Source organism: Linderina pennispora, assembly GCF_002104995.1.
Source record: "Linderina pennispora strain ATCC 12442 chromosome Unknown DL89scaffold_1, whole genome shotgun sequence".
Lineage (NCBI taxonomy): Eukaryota > Fungi > Kickxellomycota > Kickxellomycetes > Kickxellales > Kickxellaceae > Linderina > Linderina pennispora.
In genome coordinates, this window is record NW_024468249.1 from 2,246,287 (window position 1) to 2,265,953 (window position 19,667).

At 54.6% G+C, this 19,667-nt stretch overlaps 9 protein-coding genes across 9 annotated transcripts; 5 read left to right on the forward strand and 4 right to left on the reverse strand.

The window, feature by feature from the left end:
* Positions 1 to 77: 77 nt before the first annotated feature.
* Positions 78 to 365, reverse strand: DL89DRAFT_220267 (zf-CSL-domain-containing protein; the record flags this gene model as incomplete). Its single annotated transcript, XM_040884441.1, has 1 exon — positions 78 to 365. One exon carries the CDS (start codon positions 363 to 365, stop codon positions 78 to 80), a length of 288 nt encoding a protein of 95 aa, XP_040747774.1.
* A 688-nt stretch (positions 366 to 1,053) lies between these two features.
* On the forward strand, positions 1,054 to 5,929 carry DL89DRAFT_264403 (uncharacterized protein). The gene is made up of 11 exons (XM_040886233.1): positions 1,054 to 1,357; positions 2,429 to 3,184; positions 3,210 to 3,405; positions 3,427 to 4,444; positions 4,482 to 4,841; positions 4,880 to 5,028; positions 5,062 to 5,133; positions 5,187 to 5,295; positions 5,321 to 5,389; positions 5,474 to 5,654; positions 5,731 to 5,929. Exons 1-11 carry the CDS (start codon positions 1,279 to 1,281, stop codon positions 5,919 to 5,921), a joined length of 3,180 nt encoding a protein of 1,059 aa, XP_040747775.1. The 5' UTR covers positions 1,054 to 1,278; the 3' UTR covers positions 5,922 to 5,929.
* Positions 5,930 to 6,368: 439 nt separating this feature from the next.
* On the forward strand, positions 6,369 to 7,108 carry DL89DRAFT_264404 (uncharacterized protein). Its single transcript, XM_040886234.1, has one exon. The coding sequence runs from the start codon at positions 6,411 to 6,413 to the stop codon at positions 7,098 to 7,100; it is 690 nt and encodes a 229-aa protein (XP_040747776.1). The 5' UTR covers positions 6,369 to 6,410; the 3' UTR covers positions 7,101 to 7,108.
* Positions 7,109 to 7,380: 272 nt separating this feature from the next.
* On the reverse strand, positions 7,381 to 7,932 carry DL89DRAFT_208297 (uncharacterized protein; the record flags this gene model as incomplete). The annotated part of the gene is made up of 1 exon (XM_040884134.1): positions 7,381 to 7,932. A coding segment is annotated over one exon (552 nt), but the record flags the coding sequence as incomplete, so codon positions are not given.
* Positions 7,933 to 8,230: 298 nt separating this feature from the next.
* Positions 8,231 to 10,825, forward strand: DL89DRAFT_264405 (uncharacterized protein). The gene is made up of 3 exons (XM_040886235.1): positions 8,231 to 10,060; positions 10,095 to 10,222; positions 10,275 to 10,825. Exons 1-3 carry the CDS (start codon positions 8,270 to 8,272, stop codon positions 10,777 to 10,779), a joined length of 2,424 nt encoding a protein of 807 aa, XP_040747778.1. The 5' UTR covers positions 8,231 to 8,269; the 3' UTR covers positions 10,780 to 10,825.
* A 2,714-nt stretch (positions 10,826 to 13,539) lies between these two features.
* On the forward strand, positions 13,540 to 14,505 carry DL89DRAFT_254382 (alcohol dehydrogenase zinc-binding domain protein; the record flags this gene model as incomplete). The annotated part of the gene is made up of 1 exon (XM_040885269.1): positions 13,540 to 14,505. The coding sequence occupies one exon, from the start codon at positions 13,540 to 13,542 to the stop codon at positions 14,503 to 14,505; it is 966 nt and encodes a 321-aa protein (XP_040747779.1).
* Positions 14,506 to 15,078: 573 nt separating this feature from the next.
* DL89DRAFT_264407 (uncharacterized protein) lies at positions 15,079 to 15,878 on the reverse strand (the record flags this gene model as incomplete). The annotated part of the gene is made up of 1 exon (XM_040886236.1): positions 15,079 to 15,878. One exon carries the CDS (start codon positions 15,876 to 15,878, stop codon positions 15,207 to 15,209), a length of 672 nt encoding a protein of 223 aa, XP_040747780.1. The 3' UTR covers positions 15,079 to 15,206.
* Positions 15,879 to 17,565: 1,687 nt separating this feature from the next.
* On the reverse strand, positions 17,566 to 18,513 carry DL89DRAFT_19039 (uncharacterized protein). The gene has a single exon (XM_040883971.1). It carries the CDS (start codon positions 18,127 to 18,129, stop codon positions 17,602 to 17,604), a length of 528 nt encoding a protein of 175 aa, XP_040747781.1. The 5' UTR covers positions 18,130 to 18,513; the 3' UTR covers positions 17,566 to 17,601.
* Positions 18,227 to 19,321, forward strand: DL89DRAFT_18947 (uncharacterized protein). The gene has a single exon (XM_040883970.1). It carries the CDS (start codon positions 18,324 to 18,326, stop codon positions 18,960 to 18,962), a length of 639 nt encoding a protein of 212 aa, XP_040747782.1. The 5' UTR covers positions 18,227 to 18,323; the 3' UTR covers positions 18,963 to 19,321.
* Positions 19,322 to 19,667: the final 346 nt, after the last annotated feature.

Below are 19,667 nucleotides of genomic sequence, written 5' to 3' on the forward strand. Positions count from 1 at the left end.
ACGTATACCCATTTTCCCAGTGTCACCTGGACCAGACCTAAAGCCTGTATTTTTTTGCGTTGCTGGATGCACCTTCTTTATTGTACAACGGAGAGCAAGGTCCTCCAGATAGTTTTTAGACGACGGTGATCGATGGTCCCGAGCTGAATCTCCTCCTCGCCGTCGCCCGGGAGGAACTCGTCCGGATCGTAGATTACCCGGATAATGAGCGAGCAGCTCGGGCACTTTGCCACGTCCTCGCCGGCCTCCAGCTCTTCGAGGCTGATCTCGAAGCGGTCGCCGCAGGGGCACGGGTAGTGGTAGAGCTCGGTGTCCTCATCGAACTCCATGTCCTCAATCTCGATTTCGTCGTAAAAGGAAGACATTTCGGTAATTATGTAGATAGGAAATGGCTGGAAATGCAAGTGTAGAAAAAGTGTATAGAGCAGAAAGGGCGTAGCGCTCGGCGTCGTCTCGCTCCCCATCCGAAGGAAAAGTTTGGGGCGCGGCTGCGGCAAAGCAACCGATCTATTGATCATGATCACTGGATGAATGAGTGAATGACACCGATACGCCACTTGTTGACCAAGTATGGGTTAATGAAAAGCTCATGTCGGCCCGGCCTGATTTGCGTAAAAATATCCACGACAAACATACCCCGCGCGCATAACCTCCTCCGCAATAGAGCACAGGAAATTCGCAATTGATGACATGTCCGAGTCCTCAGCCAACTGCATACCCCAGTCACCCACGCCAATGGCATCGTTAGTCACTAAAGGGTAAGTGCGAAGCCTCTTTGTGTCGAGCCCGTGCACACGACGTTTTATACTCGACATTGGGCACTGCTGCCCCTTTGCCCAAAGGGAATTCGTAGCTTTCTCGTGCCGTGCACCACATAAAACAGACCTTGAAGTCTTCCCAACAGCCCGTGTGTGGGCTGAGAATTTCCTGAGCAGCCATCATCCCCAGGCAGTTTTTCTGATTTTCAAAGCCGCTCTTGTTGCGCATAGCTTTCCCAAAGTCGCTAGAACTTTTCCTAAAAAAATAGTGGATTTCGATCTTTACCTTTCTTCTCCACCTCGTTTTTTCTTCATTTTTATTGTATACCTTTCCTCCAGCCTTTCTCCTCCCCCTCCTGTATAACTAGAAATGGGCCTGAACAGCGACGGGAGCACACGGCAGACACAAGGCATGCTCCACACAACGCAGGCACCGGTATTATCTGCGGGTGACGGCTACACGCGTAACTGGATCGCTTCCTGGCAGCAATATGCGGTGCTGATACTACCAGGCATTGCAATGCTTGGGTATGTTATCGTCCCGGCCCTTTGGAGTCGGCTGGCAGCGTGGCTCGGGCAACTGAGGCGGCTTCGCTCGGGTAAGTCCATTAACCCCTAGTCTCTCTTCCCGTGTACATGGTGAGCATGGAGGGATGGAAAATTGGCCGAGCGTGACCTTATTTGGCTGTAGAAGGTGGTTTGCGGAGGTGGCTGTATTTCCTCTGCCTGGAGCGCTCAATTGCACTCAGCAGCAGCAAAAAAAAGGGCCAACAAAGACAACTTGACACGATCCCTCTTTCCTCCCCCTTTTTTCGCCCATGCCCATGCGCAAGCTGCTGTGCTTCATACATGCACTGCGTCGACCAGAATCTGCGCATGCAGTTTTTTTTTAGACGTGGCCAACCTGTTGCATTTTCGAATAGCGGATATCGGGAAACGGCGGCTAAAAGAGTAGCCAAAATGCCATTATCTTCCTTTGGGAACAGCACGTTTTTTTTTTTGAGTCCATTTTGCGCCGCTCTCCTTTTTACAATAAGGAAATAGGAGGCAAGCCTTTTTTCCATAGCAGAAGACGATTGCCACAGCAGAGGTTCGCGTTCCTTTATCGTGCAAGTGCCGATCGCTGTCTCGATATGTACAAATTGGCACACATCGCCATGTTGGCTCTCCTTTCGGTGGGTAGCGTGAACAGGTTGAGGAAAAAAAGCACGTTGCATGCTGCAAAGCATAAGGGCTCATGACCACCAGTACATTTGCTCATGGGTATATTGACAACCTCTCCTGCCAAGACACGGCATTTGCCTGGCCTGTCTTTTGGGGTGGATGAAAGCACTGGCTCTTATCGAGTCATGTATACGCTCTTTTCCTTTGTGCATTACGCCGCGTGACGACTTTGACTCGTGCAGAAGTGCAGTATGTCTTACGTGCGGGGCATGGCTCAAGTGTGGCCACCACATCCGCTTTTACTGTGCACTATGTGGGGGCTATGTCAACTTTGCATCATTTTTGTGTTGTTTGACGGTGTCCGAGGTCACATGGAGCGAAAAAGGCAAATCGCATTATGCTTGACTCGAATTTATGCATGGGTACCACCAGAGGCCGTTAGACGCACTGACTGGCACATGCAAACCCGCCCATGGCACTAATGGCTCTGCACTCGCTTAAGATAGGTGACTCGGAGCTGCAGCACCAGCTTCTGGGAAGAGCTCATCGCAGCAGCAGCCAGGCATTGGCAGCATACTCGGAACAGGCAGCACATGGGGGCGTGGCGGCGGCAGCGGGCACAACAAAAGCAAAGAAGAAGTCGCGTTCGCAGGGGCGCAAGTCAGGCGCAGTGGATGCAATTGCGCAGCGCATTGTGCTTGACAAGCTGGCAGGCAACGCGCTGATCTGGGTGATCAACGGCGAGTGCCTAATCCACCTGATGCTGGGGTTCGCGTTGCGGCAGGAGACGCAGCGGCACATGCCCCACTCGCACAGCGAGGTCAGGCTGGTTGAATGGCTTATCTTTGCACAGTTCTGCGTGTCGCTCAGCTGGCTACGGCAGCTCAAGCGGCGGTTCAAGGTGCGCCCACACCATATCAGCCAGCCGCCAGCCAACCCGTCGTTTCTGTGGACGTGGGGACGCGAGGGATTCTGGACGTTTGCTCTGCTGGCATCGGGTGCTGAGCTGCTTGCATATATTAAATGCACACTGGCAGCAGAGGCAGCGGACATGGAGCCTGCAACCCAGTCGCTGATGTTGCTGACACTGATTTCCATCCGCATCCTGGTCAACTGCATGCTGGTTGGGTGTGCTCTCTATGGGCTTGTTCTGCACAGGCGCCAACTGGTTAGTATCTGCGCGCGGAATGCACGTCTTGCAGCAGCAACAGCAACAGCAACAGCAACAGCAACAGCAACAGCAACAGCAACAGCGAACAGCAGTCGCTGAGGCACATGCCAGCGGAGTTGCTCAGCACAGCTTTGCTCAGGTCGTGCAAGGTGATAGTTGCGGAAGTATGGACACAATCAACATTGGCGCGGAATGTCAACACACACCCAGCCAGTACAATACTTTGCACAGTGACCACAACCACACAGGTGCCCACAGTGGATCTACGGAGACGACGCCGCTGCTGCAATCGACCGACCAGCCGCCCATTGGGTCACGCACCAGCACATGCAGCCTGTCAGCGACACCCGAGGACGCAGCCCAAAGCGCAAGCAAGCCCAGCGGCAGGCAGTCGGACGGCGAAAATGACGACGACGAACATGACTCCGATGCATTGCGCAGCGGCGTGAAGAAGGTCAAGATGTACCACCAGTCGGAGGAGCTCGACCACGATATGATTGGGCTGCGAAAGCGCATGGCCCATCTGTGGCCGTTCCTGTGGCCGTCCGAAGACAGAAGGCTGCAGCTGCGCATTCTAGGCTGCATTCTGATCGTCGCAGCGGGCCGGCTGGTCAACCTGCTGGTTCCCTTGCAGTTCAAGGTGGTTGTGGATGGACTGACACCCAAGGGAGACTCGCCGGTCGAGTTCCACTGGGCCAATGTGCTGCTGTATGCTGTGCTGCGGTCGATGCAGGGAACGGCTGGCGTGCTGACAACAGTGCAGAATTTTGTCTGGCTGCCCGTGGGCCAGAACACGACGAAGCGCATCTCGGTGGCCATGTTTGAGCATCTGCACAGGCTGTCGCTGCGGTTCCATGTTGGCCGCAAGACCGGCGAGATCCTGCGTGTGCAGGACCGCGGCGTCACGTCGGTGGTCTCGCTTCTGACGTCAGTGCTGTTCAACATCATCCCGACAATTGCCGACATTGTGCTCGCATGCTACCTGTTCTCGGCCATGTTCGATCTGTACTTTGGCACAATCGTGCTGACCACAATGTCGTCGTACCTGGCCGTCACCATTCTGCTGACCGACTGGCGCACGCGTTACCGCCGGCTGTCCAACTGGCTGGACAACGAGATGGAGGCACGTGCGGTCGACTCGCTGCTGAACTTTGAGACGGTGAAGTACTACAACGCGGAGCAGTTCGAAGGCAAGGAGTACTCGCACTCGGTCGATGCGTTCCAGGTCGCCGAGTGGAAGAGCAACGCCGCCATGAACCTGCTCAACATGGCGCAGAGCCTGATGATCCAGCTGGGCCTGCTCGCTGGCGCGCTGCTCAGCGCCAAGCGCGTGTCTGACGGCAAAATGACTGTAGGCGACTTCACCATGCTTCTGGCATACATCACAGCAGCTGTACGAGCCGCTCAACTGGTTTGGCACGTACTACCGCGTGATCCAGAAGAACTTCATCGACATGGAGAAGCTACTTGAGCTGTTCGACGAGCCGATCGAGGTCCAGGATCTGCCGGCACCTGAGCCCCTGGAGGTCAACCGCGGCGAAGTCGTCTTTGACAACGTGTCCTTCTCGTACGACTCGCAGCCGACTCTGCAGAATATCTCGTTCAAGGTGCCGGCCGGGTCGACCGTGGCGCTGGTTGGTCCGTCAGGGAGCGGCAAGAGCACCATCCTGCGGCTGCTATTCCGCTTCTACGATGTTCAGGCTGGCCGGATCTTGATTGACGGACCAGGACATCCGCAGTGTGCCGCAGTGGCGAGCTGCGCCAGGCAATCGGCGTCGTGCCGCAGGACACGGTTCTATTCAACGACTCGATCCGCTACAACATCGCCTATGGCCGCGCTGGCTCAGGCTTCAGCCCGGGTGTGTCCATGCACGACGTGATTAACGCTGCCGACGCCGCCAAGGTTCACGACAAGATCATGGCTTTCCCGGAAAAGTACGAGACGCGCGTTGGCTGAGCGCTGGCCAGCGCCTGTCCGGGCGGCGAGAAGCAGCGCGTGGCCATTGCCCGCTACCCTGCTCAAAGACCCGAAGATTGTGTGTCTCGACGAAGCAACCAGCGCCCTGGACACTTCGACAGAGCGCCAGATCCAGACCATCGCTGCACGAGATGACACAGAACCGCACCACGCTGATCATCGCCCACCGCCTGTCAACCATTGTCCACGCTGACCAGATCATGATCGTGTCGGGGGGCAAGATTGTTGAGCGCGGCACGCATCGCCGAGCTGTTTGGTGACAGGAAATCGCTGTACTATGACATGTGGATGAAGCAGATTGCCGATACCAAGCAAGGCGTACGACTCGCTGCTGGACTGAGGTTGACGTGGCCCACGGCATCTCGCTGAGCTCGCCGCCGGCGCCCGAGCCTGCCGCATGAGCCTACCGACCAGGAAGAATCCGACCACCCGGCCGAACTGTCTGATTTTAATGTCGTTAGCAGTGTCGCGACTCGCCGCAACCGCAGCCACCTGCTGCTGGCATTCGACGAGACGCTGCTGCCGCGCATCATGCATTCGCCGGCCTGGATGTCGCAGGGCCCGCTGACGGCTCCGCTGCTGAGTGACGCCGCTGCAGCGTCGCTAGAGTCCTAGCGGACTGTTTGCAAACATTGCGTCGTCGATGGGCACGCGCACAGCCTCGTCGTCATACTCGGTGCTTGACTCGGATGAGGTCCAGGCCGATGCACATTTGGATCCAACCATTTCGCCTGACGACGATGCAGATGAGACTGTAGGTCTGATGCCGGCTGGTTTCCAGGTGTCGAGGCGTGGCTCGTCGTTTGGCATGCTCAGCAGCGAGGCGAGCGATGATGGCCAAGACAAGTGAGGCCCTGGCACAGCCTATTACTCTTTCTTTACAATAGTTTTTTGTATATCTACTTTCTACCTTTCCTTCGATACCTCATCATTTTAAAGACATTGCAATTGCATCGATGTACTGCTTCATCTCATCATTAACACTAGCCATTGTATGTATGCATATGAAAAAGCGGCAGTGTAGCGCACGCTCAGTATTCATTTCAACACCGTTATGCTGCTGGCTTCCTCTTGAAGAGAGGGCCTGCAGTGCTGTGCATATGCAATGGCCAGCGCGTTTGTAGGCCATGGTAGGGCTCTATGCAATACAGCGCTTTGGCTTTTGCCGCTTGAAGCTTGTCAGCAATTTTACTGCCGACAAACCAGCACCTGAAGCAGCTGAGAAAAAATTTAGCGCAAAATTGGCATGGCCTGATCAACAAAGGGCAGGAGACCAGGCATTTTAGCCCCGCTGTTATCTTGCTCCATTTTTTCTTTTACTTGCATTTTATCCTAGACGATGCTTTCCTCAATTCTTGCCAAATTCAACACCTCTCCTCGCGTCGCCTTCCTTCCGAAGCAGGCACTGCGGCAGCTGCTTGGCCGGCGACTGAAGCACACAGGATCGATCCAAATGGACATCGTGCAGAAGCGCAAGGCACTGCAGCAGTTCCACGGCAAGCCCGAGGTGACGATATTCGACCGGCAAACAAAGCAGACATACAAGTGGGGCATGTGGGTGGTGGCCGGGCAGATGCTGATGTGGATAAACTTTGCCGACTTTTACTGGCGGTACTCGATGGACAAGGACGAGACCACGGGCGAATTGACGCTGTCGGCGCCGTGGAAGCGCGCGTGCATCTCGGCAGTCGCCATTCTGGCCGGCGTGTCGATTGGCGGCGGCATTCTGCATTACATCAGCAGATCGATTGCGCGCGTCAAGGTGCTGGACGGGCAGACAGTGCGGATCGAGACGTACCGGATCACTGGCTACGGTGTCAAGGCGCGCGAGTACCCGATCACGTCGCTGTATTCGAGGGACCTGCTGTTCACAGGGCAGGGAGCAAATGGAGTCACCAAGCCGGGGTCCCCGCAGTACAGCATCCATGCGCCTGGCAACAGCTATGCGTTTATTATGAACCGGGCCGGCTGGTTCAAGAACCCAAAGATGTTTGACGTGCTGTTCCATCGCAGCGCGCAAAAGGCGTGATACAGAAATACATCATATTGTTATCGAAAAGTTGTTGCGGTTCGGCGTCGAGTGCAGGAGCTTCTTCTTGAACTCTTTTTGCGCAGTGTCGCCGGTGAACCGGTACAGGTAATGGGCGAGCTTGGCTGTGTGGTGTACAAACAGCTGCGCGAAGCCCAGCGACTGCATGACCTCCAAAAGCCGATCATCGTCAAAGTAGCGCGAGTTGTTGACACATGCCAGCGGCAGGACCAGGAATAGCAGGCCCTTGCGGGTGCAGCAGCCGCGACACGTTCTTCAGCATCTCGCCGCGTTTGGCCGGATCGCCGATAAAATTGACCACCAGCGACAGACACACAATATCAAACGGCTCCTTGAACAGATGCGCAGTCTCGCCCTCCATACGCCCTGGATCAATATCCAGAAAGTCCTGCTGGACAATGCCCGGCTCCTGCGAGTTCAGGTCAATCGGCGTGACGTTGATCCAGCGGCGCTCCTTGAAGTAGTTGAGGCTGCTCAGTGCTCCCACGTCCAGCAGGCGCAGTGGCCCCTTCAGCTTCAGCTCCTTCAGCTTCGGCACCAGCCAGCGGCTGGTATCGCCACCGCGGCCCTTGCTTTGGCCGAGCAGGCTGGCCTTCTGGTACCAATCGAGACCGCCCATTTCCGCCATCTCCTTCGCCACTGCGTCGATCTTTTGCCGCACCTCCAAAGACTGGTCTTCTTGCGCCGCCAGCTGTGAGTACTGCTTGATGAGCGTGTGGAAGTGGTTGATGCGCCGCCGAGTGTCGGCCGAGGACTTGCCCAGCTTGCCGAGCTTGACCGAGGTTGGCGCATTGATCGTGATCTTCTCCTGGCCCTGGACGTGAATGGGCGGTAGCGGGACGGATTCTGGCGCACGAATCGGTGTCGCTGTCACCGGGCGCCGTCTCTTGTTCTTTACTCTGGGCATTTGCGAGAGTGGAATGAGGCTAATGTGGAGCTGAACTGCGAAAGCAAGTGGGAAAAAGTCGCAAAACCCCTGGAATGCAAAACCTCCTGGTGATCATGCTAGCTGATTATCTATTTTGGCACGGATTATTTATTTTTTCTGTGATGTTGTCCTGTTCACAGGGCAACTCCGCTCTAAAAAGACCCCGCTGCTCCTTACACGCCGTCATTCTTCGATATATTCTCCAGTTGTTTATTCTAAAATGAGCGCTCCAGACCAGGTTTCTATCCAGCAGCTGCGTGCAGCCTTCGAATGCGGGACACCAACAGTAGTCAGAAACTCGCTGCTGCCGTTTCTCCGGCTCGAGTACAATTCTACGGGCGCAGTGAAGCCAATCAATGAAATCGTACAGTCAATCAGCAAGCTTGTCTATCCGTGGTTCTTGAACAGCACGGCAATGCGGCAAGACGAGAAAGATGCGATGTATGCGCTGATACGTCCGGACGGGCGTCTAGTAAAGTTGCTGCTGCGGTACTACATGCTGCAGCGGGGGCAAAGCAGCCTTGGAGACATGATGATTGCAGTCGACGCTATGCCGGCCGAGTACCACAGCCAGATAGACATTGGCCCCGAGTACGCGAAGCGCGTAGTCAAAGACGCACAAAAGGACAACAAGGTCGTGGGGTTCCGAGTCGGCGCGCTCGAATACTTTCTTTACCACCTATGCAAGGCCATGCTGCCGCCGCGCGAGAGCACAGTAGGCGCGCCGCCGGTTCTTGACGCAGACCAGCGGCCGCGCAAGACATTCTTTGCACCTGCGGGCTCCACCGTGCACTTGCTGGTGCGCGAGTACATTGAGATGTTTGTGCCCGTTGCCGTCCCCGGTATGACAACCGAGACCCCGACCAAGACTGACAATAGCCCGATTGGCCAGATCAGAAACCGGCTCCACGATTTCAGTCCCATGAAGCATAATGAGCTGCCAAGGACTATCCGGACACCGGGCACCATGGAAGCCGACATTCTGGACACAATGGACTACAACGCGACGCTGGAGTTGACGGGATACTTCGTTGCCACTACGGTACTGCTCTGGATGCCGATTGTACCAGCTGATGTGCGTGCAGCGATTGCAACAGGCAAGCCTGACTGGATCTGGATTCCAAACAATGCCCACCTGGCGGGCCTGAACATGTTCCATATGCTGGTGAGCTACTTCTCCAAAGGTGAGCGCCAGATGGAGCAGTTCCATGTGCCCGGTCCCAACGGATCGAACAGCAAATTGGTGGCCAATGGCACACGTATAGGCATGAATGGGTCTATCCGCAACTTCCTGCGGGCACGCACCATAGTCACCAGCATCGAGGACATGCTTGGCTTGGTGCTTGGCAGCTGCAACCGCGCAGGGACTGTTGAGGTTGATGTGTGGCTAGCCATGCTGCATAATGCGGCTCAGATTTGGATCCGGTTTGCCCTGCCGTGGCGCAGCACAGCACCACCACCCGCAGTCGACATGACAAATGTGTGGGGTTCGCGCGTGGCAGCAATGACCAACAACATGGCAACAGTGCTCTACGGCCAGGTGTTTTCTCTGTTCATCAAGCAGCTTACCGATCCCAACACCGACCTGCTTGCCCGATGCAACACTCTTGCGGAGGGCAAAAGCGACTTGCTAAGCGTCATCGATCGGGTGCTCTCATCCTTCACCGACCAGGGCCTGCGCTCCGTACTGTACATAATCGAGCAGTACCAGCTCGACGCGAACCTGCACATGCGCTCGCAGTTTATTGCTCCGCGCGAGCCGCCGATCTGGGAGTCCACAGGAGCTGGCAGCCCAGAGAATGGCTCGCCAGTCAGGGACGCTCGCCACGAAACCCGGACCCTGTTTGAGCAGCAGGTTCTGCGGATGCACCCGGGCGTGATGCCGTACGCAGCAAGCTGCATTAGCATGAAATGCGACTCGCAGGTGCTCCAGCGAGTCCTAATTGACGAGTTTGGAAACCCGCCGCTGGTGTCTGTGTTCACCAGACCTGGGAGGCTGATGCTCCGCCTAGTGCGTGCCCTGCACACCACTGATCTGCTGGCAGGCTCGCCAACTGCGCCTGATTGTGCCACAGGACACTGCCGACCAAGCCAAGACTGTCGCGCACGACATATTTGCCGTAATCCAGCGCATATTGTCCGCCACTGGCGACTCGCCCGGCAGCCTCAGCCTGTCCTCGACAAACTCTGCCGCCCAGCGCTCACGCCAGCTGCAGGAAGTGCAGAAGGCGCATCAGCGCTATGTACGGCAAGATCAAAGCAGTATTCGGTGTATCCAGCGGGATGATCCGCGAAATCACCGAACGTATTGACGAATCCATGAGCTGTAACCCCGCGTACGCCGACCGGCCAAAGCATGACAGCCGCATCACCGAGCCCGAGATGTCGCACGGTATGTTGACACAGCGCGGCCGGTGGCAGCTCAAGACGGGCCGTCGCAAGTTCACTGCGCAGTCGCTGATGCAAGCCCCAAAGATCGTGGGCCTGCACGAAGAATATGAGGCGAGGTCGTATGAGAGCCAGTGGGTGCTTGATAGGATCCCGCAGACCAACGAATGCATGAACCACTGGTACCAGGAGTTGCTGGCGGTTATCAACGGGAAGGTTACTGTGCCGCAGCCAATGCTGGACTACAGGCTCGATTTCCGGTGGATCGCAGCCTACAGGAACATGCGCTTTTTGGCAATATCCTTGATCGTGTTTCTTTTTTTCTGGAAGCTATTCGGCTAAGATTGTACTGTCGTTGTAACTGCAAAAAGAATATTTGAGAAAACTAGTTTATACCCATGCTCGTTTGTGCATCTTTAGATCCTAACCCTCGGAAAGATAGGAATAGGGCTAATGGAGTTGCAAAAGACAGCGCTGCGTGTTTTCCATGTTCACCTCTCCTCTGCCAAGCTCCATTGGCCAGCTGGATATTCCTATGTTTACCAGATAGCACGTTTGCGTTCTCTCTGGCATTTTGCACTGCGTTGTTGCTGAGCTCACTGTGAAAGCCATGCGTGGTGGTGGCCAACGCGGCGAGCGGTATTCACTGCCAGACAGAGTACTGAGAGCCACACATTGCAACTCCAGCTCCATTTCTCGATAAAACGAGCATGTCTCCTGCTGGAACCAAAAGATTCCCCATTCTCCAAAAAGGCACCCTTCCTCACAACTTGATACTCCTAGACACCCTTAATATTACTAATACACTCGATAAAACTGTTACAACCACATCCTGACCCTGATAGCGGGTAGGCCACCTGGTGCCAGTCGCCGACGAGTCGGGATTCGTTGCCTGGATAGGTGGCATTCACTGGTGAGATGGACTGGTCAGCGTGGACGTGGGCACCAAACTCACCGGGTTTCATTACAGCTTCAACCCCAAGATACCGGTGGGGTGACATTTAATGCCCCTTGCGAATTCTAAACCACTCTTAAAACGTATGCGTCACAGCCCATCTCCATCTAGGCAACCTTAGATACATGCCTTGCATTGCAGCCCTTCAATTAATTGTACAATATTAACACATCATAGCACCAGAAGTTCAAAGAAAGCACTAGATTGGGGAAGATATTGGAAAATGTCTCGGTTTGTAAACTTGGTAAGTGAATTGCCTGGATGCAGTAGAAAACACATTTTGTCACATACCAGGGACCATCTATAAGCATGTCTCAGAGAGTAATACCCGCAACCCTGCTATCCGAACATAGCTAATCTGTCTGTTCAGCACACCTTCACCTCCCGCTTGACCACATTGTTGACAGCACCTCCATCCGCTTGCTGAATGCTGGTGCTCTATCCATGGGATTTTCCCAAACATGACTGCGTTCGCTCTACATTTGTATGGCTTATCTCAGATTCCCAAGGGTGAATACTCGGCAAAAGTCGATTCTCTCATTGAATGTATCTGCCTGTTGTTTCCCAACGTGCAGAACAGCTCATTCATTGTTCGTTCCGGGCTACCGGGTCGCTGATGAGGGCATATGCAAGGATCCAAAGGGTATTATCGCACCAGCGCCAAGCCTTTATTTTCCACGATCGTGAACTTGGAACATGTCCCTATAAAAGGCGGTTCCAGCACTGGTATTCGATGTATGTATCCCGAAATGGACCATATCTCTGAGTGTCCAATCATTTACTCTATCAAGGATACTACTGAAACCTGATGTTTCATATTTTATCATATCATGACGATGAGGGTGCCGTTGGGGAGATATCAGAACACCTGGAACATCTATTCAATCATATGTACCCGAAACTGCACCAAGCTTATCCATCGAGACGGGATATGATATTGGTGGGGGGGTTTGATATGCCTTATGTTAACCCGTTTCCATCCATTGATCCAACTTTTTCCTTGCACACATACTGCAGCATTGATATCGGTGCTATAATTGACGATGTCGGTGAAAATCAACTATTGCTTACGACTGTATCTCGCTGAACCTATTGCCAGGCCGCTTCATAGTCGTGGGTTCCTTAACCCCACATGTATCCGTGTTCGGGATGCTATGTTCCTGAAGACGTTCAATGATATAGTCGATGTATTTGGAGCTGCACACCTGTCTTTTTTTTTTTTTGACTGCGCCTAATGTCCAGCATGTTGAGAGTTACTACGAATTGTTCATCTCTTAGTTAGCCTCTGTCGTCTATCATCCCGCAGAACCACTTCCACCTGCAGCTTCGTCATCTAACTATCTGACCAAGGGTGCGTCCTCTTAGCGTTTTCCAATAGGTCCTGTCTCAATTCCTAGGGCTCATTAGAATCAGGAGTTGAAGGAAATCAAATCTGACAAAGCTGATGACTCTAATCGCTCGGACGGACGAGGTTAGCAGGCTGTTGGCAGAGCTCCCAATTTCCAGTACTAGTCTGAGGTCAATAGACCTACAAAGCTTGTGAGCTGTTAATCTGCAGTTGGCCATCGCTATTACCAAGCTTCTATCCCTCAGGATGGCTACTACTGAACGTGTCAGTGAAATACTGAATCAATGCAAGGAAGAGATTGGTAAATCAGTATACGACGAGCATTGCGACAGCCTGAGCAGGCCGCTATTCTGCAACAATGGCCTTCGATAGCTGCAGCTTTATTTACATTTGCGATACATATTTCTATACTCGACACATGCCAACACGTCAGAGAACACTATGAAAGGATAGCTAGATTCTGGTAGTAGTGGATAACTGCAATCTCTATACATATAAATTGGGCATTGGTGAACAGCAAGAGACGGTGCTGGGGCTGTGTAGCCCCAGCAGGCGAAGATAGAGTTTGGCATTTCCACATGGGCTAGTTGGAACCAGTTGCTGCTACCTACGTCAATCTGACGCCACGTGACGGAGGAGAGTAGCACTCCGCATTAGTAATCACACGCTCACATAAAGCCACAGCTCCTGCTTGTTCTTCCAGCAAGCACCTATTACTTTTCTCACCTTTCTCGTTTGAATGCTTTGTCACCCACACCTAGCTCGTACCACCAGCTCTATTATCTCCCGCAGTCTCAGCATGCAGGCCATTCAGTTTTCGCAGACCGGGGACGCCTCTGTCCTCCAGCTTGTCGATATCCCCAAACCAACTCCCAAGCCCGGCCAGATCCTCGTGCGCAACCGGTTTGCAGGCGTGAACTTTATTGACACGTACTTCCGCACGGGGCTCTACAAGACAGCGCTGCCGTCCTCGCTAGGCCAGGAAGCATCTGGCGAGGTTTCTGCTATTGGCGATGGCGTGACAGACTTCAGTGTCGGCGACCAGGTTGCCTATCTGGCCAACGCGGACGCGTACGCGCAGTTCGCCGCCGCACCCTCCGACAGCGCCGTCAAACTGCCCGCGGGGGTTTCGTTGGAGACGGGCGCAGCGACATTGATTCAGGCGCTGACAGCGCACACGATGGTGACCCGCACATACAGAGTGCAGCCTGGAGACTGGGTGCTGGTGCATGCGGGCGCAGGCGGTACTGGCCGGCTGCTGATCCAGCTCAGCAGGCACCTGGGCGCCAATGTCATTGCCACTGTGTCCACGGACGACAAGGCGAAGGTGGCCCGGGCTGCAGGTGCCGACCACATTATCATGTACTCCCACGAGAGCGTGCCTGAGCGCGTCCACGAGATCGTTCCCGAGGGCGTTCACGCTGTGTTTGACGGCGTTGGCAAGTCTACGTTTGAGGGCAGTCTCGAGTCTCTGCGTCGGCTGGGCACCATGGTGTCGTTTGGCAATGCCTCGGGCGCCGTGCCGCCAGTCGACTTGTTCAAGCTGTCGGCGAAGAACCTGACGCTTCTGCGGCCCCGTCTGTTTGGGTACATTGTGACCAAGGAGGAGAAGCAGCACCATATGGGGGAGGTGTTCAAGCTGATTGACCAGGGCAAGCTCGACATTCAGGTGTCGGGCGTGTACGATCTGAAGGACGTCGCCCAGGCACACGAGGACCTGGAGGGTCGGAAGACCACGGGCAAACTTATTCTCCGCATCCCTTAGATTCAGAACTTTGTGAGTCGCAAGACTTTTGTTGTTTTTCAGATAACAGGCTGGCGGTCGTTATCAAAATTTTCCCACAGCATCCACAGCGGACATCATCTTTCCAAGTGCCATCACTGAGGCTGTGTAGAAACACACCGCATCCCCAGCGCTATCAGGAGATATGGCCTTTGCGGCAAAGCGGAATAAAAGCATTGACCGCGCGTTCTCGGCTTCCTTCTGGCCTGTAAAGCGTGCACAGCACTTTGCTCGTGTGGCCTCTTTCCACGGTGCCCGTGTTGGCAAAAGTGCTTGGCAGATGATGTGTCTGTGCAACGACCGCTGTTGCCAAAGCCGTGCTCACAAAGCCAGCCACGACTGGGCCAGCCAACTGGAATCCCCGGCTACACGTGAATTCAGAACCAAGCCCACACAATTGGCCAATCGGCTCGATCATCAACACACGTGATTGTCCGTCCTCTGCAAGAAAAGGCAAATCTGCTCCCTCTTTCTGTATTTGCCCAAGCGCGCCCGCGGCCTCTGGTAGGGCAGAGAGCAGTCGCCCGACCTTTTTCGCATTTTGCGGAGATTTTATCGGTTCAAAGAGTAGGAAAAAAGATTTCTTATAATATACAAAAATTGAAGAAAAGGCGAGCGGCAGCGAAGGCAGGGGAGGTTGGTGATGGTACAGGGCGAGGGCAGGGAGGGGCAGGCGCAGGCACTTAGGACAGGAGGAAGTTGAGCTTCATGGCGCTCTGGCCATTGTTGCTCTCGATCTCAATGTCCTCCTCGCCATCAAAGCGCGTATCAGCCGATGACACAGGCGAGCCCTTGTAGTCGCTGCCCTGGCTCGAGCGCAGCTCCTTGATGTACTGGGCCGCGGCCTCGAGAATCTCAAGCTTCTGCACCTTGTTGCTCTTGCTGAGCCACGGCACCATCTCCTGCAGGTCCTTGAGCACCGTGTTGGTGCGCTCGCGGCGGCGCTTCTCAATGGCTGAGTGCGAAATCTTGCGACGCATCTCCTTCTCCTCGGCTGTGTAGATGGAGCGCGAGCCGCGTCCGCCACGCCGGCGGCGCACGGGGCCCTCAGCCTGCTTGGTAGCAGCGGCTGCGGCCAGGGCCGCCAGGGGCGCCGGCGAGGTGGCCTTGGAGGAAAGGGCGGGGGAGGGGGAGTTGGCGTAGTCCACTACTGTAGCGTCGGAGGCGCCCGGCGAGTAGCAGGGGGAGGGAGAGTGCTCATTTGCGTGCATGATGGGGGGCAGGACCATGGGAGCCGGTGCGTTGTACGCGGGCTTGGTGTAGGGGTAGGCAGGCATCTGCGTGCGCAGGCTGTGCGCAGGCTGCTCCAGGAACATGCGGGGAGGAGCTTGGTAGCGAGTAGCAGTCTGGTACATTGTGAAAAATATTGTTTGCTTTATAAGGGGAGGGGTATCTTAGGGGGAAGAGGAGATGGCTGGAGGGGAAAGTAGTGAGGCTCAACGACGGCGGAAAACGCGGCCGCTTTATAAGTGTTCAGGGCAGAGACAAGACCGAAAAGGCGCAACAAAAAAGGACCAAGCGGGGCGCGCGAGCAGAAAAGCAAAATTTTGCTGCTGGGCCAGCAAATGGGCATTTTCTCGCTTCCTCCCACAGCGAGGAGAATCCCTATTTTCGACATCGCTGTGTCAAGCACGCCGAAAAAGTCGGCCCACTGCCTCTCCCCTCTCCCCGCACGCCTCCAGGGGTGCAACCGCCCCTCCCCCCGACGCCCCGGGCGCCAACCCACCCCCTACACCGGAAGGGCACAAATCGTGTGACAGCGTGTTGATGAAGTCTGAAGTGTCGGGCCAATTGGCTACCGCCAAAAAGCCCACTTAATGGGCCGGTAATTTTTCGCGTGCACTGTTTGCCCACGTCGCCATCCCTCATAGTGGGACTTTTTCTGCGTGCCTGCTCGTGGAAAGTGTTTGGATAAAGTACCGTTTATTTGTCCATTTGGCGCACACCCGCCCCAGCCCAACGAAGCACTCCAGGCCAACCACCCCACGGCCATATTCAAGGAGGCTCTCGGTAGGATTTGCCTGTCCCACTCCACTGCCTGCTCACCTGTCCATCCGTCCTGTGGTTGCCGGGCGCGCGGCGTGTGGATCCCGGGGTGGAGCGCAGGAATGCCCCTTGTTTTTGACCGTACAGGGGGCCAAGGCGTCCTCGCAAAAGCTTCCAGAGAGCCGTTCTTGGCCATTAAGCGCGTGTACACCCACCATCCCACCCCAAACCTGATATTAAAATGTCATTTTATGTTCCTTTTTGGAAGCATTATTCAGGCACCCAAGGTCCCACGCGGTAATGGCCTAGTAGGACTTGAAGGGGAGGGCTCCATAGAGCTAATTAAGGTGGGCATGTGTCATTTCTCCACACCAGCTAAATATACCCTATGGCTGTTTTGTCGGTGCATTCTGCTGTCTCCGCCCGGCTTGCCCGCAGAGCACCATGTCTCATTTGCAGCAGTACGGCAAGGCGCGCTGCTGATTGGGTCGAGCTCAGAATTGTTTATTTGAACCATGTCGAAAACATTTATACAGTGTGGTCCGTTTTGCCAAGAGTGCGACTGGCATAAAAATGGCCCGCTTCGTTTTCTACGATGTAGCTGTTGGAAAGGGGTGGTGACTGGGATGGATTGCATGCGCGACAGGATGCGTGCTTGCTTGCGGACCTCCACGAGGTAAAGGGAAGGGCGCTTTGCTGCCCGAAAAATGCGCGACTTGCGTTTCTCAATAATTATTCTGTTGCTGGCTACTTGCTCACATCTGACCAAGTGTCGGGCAGAAAAAAGGAAGAACGCAACCTGGAAAATGCATGCGATACACGTCAATCTTTTCCACTCCCTCCCGCTCGGTGCTTATCTACGCAGTGGAGAACGAAAACAACCACACGGCAACTGTGGCAGAAGGGAGCGATAAGGATGTGGCATATGACCGCACGCTTCCCACACCTCCACCATTTGCACGAGGAACAGGTTGACAAATGGGGAACTGCGGGCCACAGACCAAAAGTTTATGCTTGCCTACTACACTGCTATCGTGTGTGTAGATACATGTACAGCTTTTGCTCCAATGTTTTATTTATAGATCCTGTCCCTCATATTTCGGCATAGGGGGATAGGAGGGAGCCACCTTTCCACCTCAGATATATACAGATTCGGCATTGTTCTTCGATATGCTTGCGATAGAGCCAAAATCCCCTTGCGATAGCCCCAGATCCGCCGCCTCGCCATTGTTTACATCTGGCGCCGATGGGTTCAGTAAGAACTCTGCAAAAAAACCCTCCCACTGCTGAGCACCATTTGCAAGGTGGATTTTCTGGCACGGTGTAATGGGCGGCATTAGAGCGACCGGATGGACACGTCCGGACTTGCACAAACGGTCCTTCCGGCCTCGAGTCTTCGCGAGGCAGTCGGCATCCTGATTTTCTTCGGCGACACATGGTACATGTCGGCAAGAGAGGACGGGATTTAAAGACTCCGATTAGCATGTCCTCTTCCGCCGACTGCCTGCTTGGCCGAAGAGTGCGTACTCTGCTGAAATAGATCATGTGGCTCGCAAATTTGCGCAGCGCTCCATCACCGCTGCATATGCCTGGAACAACCCCTGGCGCCTGTGCTCCCATTGGGCCACATGCCAGAAATTCGGACTCTTTATCGCCGACATTATCGTCCGAATACCAGTGATGCCTGCCTACCCTCAACCTTGGCCAGGGGCTGAATTCAAACCTGTTGCAGGAGGAGACCAACCAGCTCACTTCCTTCGGGGGAAAAGGTGCCTGCGAACTGCTCGAGCGCCTGGGACGTATGCAGATCACCGATGTGCGGGAGAGGGCGAAGGTGGATGTGCTCAGATGACCTTTTCCCCTTGGGCCATCTTTTTTACACTGCTATCTTGACACCGGCGTTTGTTGCGGTCTGCACAGCGCACCATGCGGTGGGATCCACCTGCTATGTTTTTTCCCACATGGCCTTTATTGTACGAGTATTGCGATTGGGAGTGACCTGGATCTACAGCTCCTTTGGCGCTGCTCTTGCGTTATTTTGCACTTGGCGCTCCTTGAAACAGGGAGCGAGTAAGCGTGTGTCTGGTTCCAGCGTATATCCCAGGCAGCTTTTATTCCGTCCCAGCGGTTTGTTGTGGAAATGCGCGATTCATAGCACTGCATTGCTGCAAGGCACACCCGCGTTATTGTCCATATCTTGTTTTGGACATTTCTGCTTTGTTGGCACCTGCCGTTTACGCGTCCCGGATTCATGCAGCGACATGCTGCTGCATCGCTGCTTGTTGGGGGAGAGGAAGGAGGATTGTGCATGGTTGCTGCTATGTAGGAAGAGTCGCACTATTTTTAGCCCCATGGCCTTTTGTTCAAATGCATATATATTGGGCAATGTCAGGCGAAAAGGCGATTTGCACAATGTCCTATTTTCGGTGACACTCGGGACAAGGGGTGCATAGGACAGCAAGCAAGCAAGCGACGCATGGTAAGCGTCTCTCTCTGGCTGTCTTGTGCGAACGAAAACAAATCCTGCGTCACCCCCCGCATCGCTTGTCTGGGCTCTTCCCTAAACGGAATTGGGTGGGGAAGGGAAAGTGCCGCAAAAATCGCCGAAGTCATTGGCCTACACTCCAGCGAACCTTGGATCTCGCCTTGCCATATCCAGAGTTCATACCCATTGGCTGCTAATCTCCACCAGAAAGCGCTGGTCTTCCCCTCCCTCCCCAAACAGCTTGGAGCCGCTGCTTTACGATTCCAGATCCTAAAGCTGGTCGCAATACACGTCAGTTGCGCATTCCAGCGGACCGCACTCCGTTTGATACCCATCTCCCCAAAATACCGATAATAGATGATCATCTCTCATGCAATGATACCATGACAGCGGCAGGGGAGAGGCTGGGCGCCGATTTTGGAAGGTGCGCTGGAGAGGCAGAGCTCTGGGCAGAACCAACAGCGCCGTGCAGACTGAAATGCTGCTTCTCGGAACGATGCCAGGGCCAGCCAAGCATGGTGTTTGGCGGCCGGAGAATCAGAGGCAGCATACAATGCACCGTGCTCTTTTCCCATGCCATATAAACAAAGCTGCTTTAATATACACCTGTGCGATGGGCACCTAAATGCGGCATTGTTGTTCGGGTCATGATGGTACCGGTACCGTGATGCAT

Coding starts and splice junctions, on each gene's coding strand:
- DL89DRAFT_264403 (XM_040886233.1), top strand. CDS start 1,279: ATGCTTGGGTATGTTATCGTCCCGGCCCTTTGGAGTCGGCTGGCAGCG. Junction 1,358..2,428: donor ACTGAGGCGGCTTCGCTCGG/GTAAGTCCATTA, acceptor CGCTTAAGATAG/GTGACTCGGAGCTGCAGCAC. Junction 4,445..4,481: donor TGTCTGACGGCAAAATGACT/GTAGGCGACTTC, acceptor CATACATCACAG/CAGCTGTACGAGCCGCTCAA.
- DL89DRAFT_264404 (XM_040886234.1), top strand. CDS start 6,411: ATGCTTTCCTCAATTCTTGCCAAATTCAACACCTCTCCTCGCGTCGCC.
- DL89DRAFT_264405 (XM_040886235.1), top strand. CDS start 8,270: ATGAGCGCTCCAGACCAGGTTTCTATCCAGCAGCTGCGTGCAGCCTTC. Junction 10,061..10,094: donor GGAGGCTGATGCTCCGCCTA/GTGCGTGCCCTG, acceptor ATCTGCTGGCAG/GCTCGCCAACTGCGCCTGAT. Junction 10,223..10,274: donor TCGCCCGGCAGCCTCAGCCT/GTCCTCGACAAA, acceptor CAGGAAGTGCAG/AAGGCGCATCAGCGCTATGT.
- DL89DRAFT_19039 (XM_040883971.1), bottom strand. CDS start 18,129: ATGGGAGCACAGGCGCCAGGGGTTGTTCCAGGCATATGCAGCGGTGAT.
- DL89DRAFT_18947 (XM_040883970.1), top strand. CDS start 18,324: ATGTGCGGGAGAGGGCGAAGGTGGATGTGCTCAGATGACCTTTTCCCC.